The sequence below is a fragment of the Apis dorsata genome, unplaced genomic scaffold (assembly GCF_000469605.1).
Source record: "Apis dorsata unplaced genomic scaffold, Apis dorsata 1.3 scaffold_683, whole genome shotgun sequence".
In the NCBI taxonomy this organism is placed as follows: domain Eukaryota; kingdom Metazoa; phylum Arthropoda; class Insecta; order Hymenoptera; family Apidae; genus Apis; species Apis dorsata.
The window spans coordinates 1,680,761-1,683,029 of NW_006263864.1; the positions used below are offsets into that span (position 1 = coordinate 1,680,761).

Consider the following 2,269-nt stretch of genomic DNA (forward strand, 5'->3'; position numbering starts at 1 on the left):
GGTGAAGCGTTGCATCGAAGAAAAATTGGATACGATAAGATATATCGATAAAGTGTCTCACTTGAGAGCTAGCTCCACTTTTCTCTTGTTTTCCAACTCTTGATCCAAGGCCGAGCTCGTGTTACTGCGGGTGACGGTATTGACCATGCCGCTCAACGTGTGGAAGTTGTTTATCTGCATCATCGAATCGTGAAAGTGTCTCAATGCGTCAAAATCCATACGTCGCGTTTCGATTCCGAAATTTTCACTTACGCTGTCGTTGTCTTTGATCAGGCTTCTACGCGACTCCCTCTTGGAATGCGGTGGCGCTTCCGGTGGCTCTCTCTGTATATTCCCGCTCTTTACGTGCCAGTAATAAGGTCCGTTCTCGTCTGTAGGAAAGCCAGTCATTTCGTTCATTTCAATTATTGCCGCCACGGATTACAGTGACACCCCGAGCCGTCTATGGATTACGATATCGATTCCCTCGGATACTCACCCTCGTGTTTCTGCCATCCCGGTGGCAGATTCTCATCTTTGTCCTCGGAATCGGTGGTATCTACCTCAGCGGGCTTCTCCTGGCTATTGTTCTGCACAGTGGCATTGTTCTTTTGATCCTTGGGCTGCCTCCGCTTCACAGGGACCGCGTACAGCTCGCTGTTCAATCCACCCTCCACGTGCGGAACGCCTCCCATCTCTGTCGTTTCGTTATCCGCTTTCTCGCAATAACTGTAATATCCCAAGGTTATCGCATTGTTATCCCCTCGCAATATCCTCTGATCACCCTCTTCGCATCACGCGAACGATACGTTTAGACGATTAGGTAAGCAGAGAGGTAAGCAACGATGCTAATTTCGACATTGTCTACTCGACGCCTGCGTCGAAACGCGAGCGAAAACGATTGATAACGTCGCGCGACTCCACGTTATTCCGCAACGATTTATCGTGGAATGATTGGACGTTAAGCGTGGCAGCCTCGTGTATCCATCTATGGATGGATGGGCATCGTTAACATTTACTTATGCTTTTCGCGCGTACGCGTTATGATGAATCGGATCGCGTAATTGGCCATCGAGTGGCTCGTAAAGTTTTATCGATCGCCCGACTCGACAATGACGAATCGCGCTCTCCTTGATTGCCAGCGTCATCGAGAGAACTTACTGACTGCGGCCCGTGATTCGCGATCGATGTTACTGCTAGAGAGAGGACAGAAACTGTCACGAGGAATAACCACGAATCAAATCGATCCAACGAATTATTCGTTCTCGCGCAGGCTGATGTTTCTCTTTTTCCTTTTTTTTCTTTCATTTCTTGCATTTTACGACGATTCATTGGTTTCAATTCAATGGCGATATAATAATGTACGAGATGCTCGAAGAGTACCGTGCCGCGTTAAAATTACGGTGGAACGGCGGTGAATCTGCATCGAAAAGAAGTTTCCAACTGTATGTCTCGTTCCGTGAACGAATAAAATCTGTTCTTTTTTTTCTGAGCCATGGTGACGCGGCAGTTGAGACGCGGCCACTTTCTACCGCGTCTAAAGGCGAGGCCGAAAGATCGACGCGCACCCGAGGAAAAGTTAGTTTTACTTTCTAATGCAAGAACCGTGGAGAGAGAGAAGAACGTGGATACGAGTCTGCCTCTGCGGAATTTTTACTCGCGTGTTTTTCCTCCCTTTCTTCTTTTCTCTTTTCTTTTTTCTTTCCCTCGTCGAGGAAATCCCTCCGTGTTTGGTTAATCACCCTTCGATAAATAAAAACTTTGATCCCAATTCACTACCAACTTTAATTCCTTCTTGCTCGAACCAACTTTGTATACCTTTGGAAGATTGAAAGATCGAGCGAGTCGTCTCGAATCACGATCCATCGATCACGTTTCGTTCCACGTTTTTCAAAAACCTACGCTACGTTGCATCTAGCATGCGAACGCGTCCAACAGCCAACAACTTTACAGTACAGCGGAATATACATGAGGGAAGGGAGGGAGAGAGAGAAAGGTAAGAAAGATAAGCAACAACAACTCGGGTTCACCGAGTTTCCTACGGAGCAGCGAGGAGCGAGGAGCATCGTAAAACGCCTACTAGTAAAAGCGTCGCGATTACAATTATTATTATTAGAAATCGCATCCATTTAATTACTCGGGATATAAACAAGTGACCGGAGGACGCAACCGGAGGCTAGCGGTTACTTGCTGGACGAAATGGTGAACGAAATGCAGCCGAGCAGCAACAGTAACAACAACAACAACAACAACAATCAACAATATATAATACGTATATATATATATATAT

General features: G+C 46.4%; 1 protein-coding gene across 10 annotated transcripts in view; it reads right to left on the minus strand.

Annotated features, from left to right (window-relative positions):
* Positions 1 to 2,269, minus strand: part of LOC102676017 (protein Fe65 homolog) — a 122,391-nt gene that overhangs the window by 6,974 nt on the left and 113,148 nt on the right. For all 10 annotated transcript variants that reach the window (XM_006622353.2, XM_006622351.2, XM_006622355.2 and 7 more), the window contains 3 exons: positions 479 to 708; positions 253 to 371; positions 62 to 174 (listed from right to left, as the gene is read on the minus strand). In XM_006622353.2, coding sequence (XP_006622416.1) covers positions 62 to 174; positions 253 to 371; positions 479 to 708 — 462 coding nt within the window. The remainder of the gene's footprint in view (positions 1 to 61; positions 175 to 252; positions 372 to 478; positions 709 to 2,269) is intronic.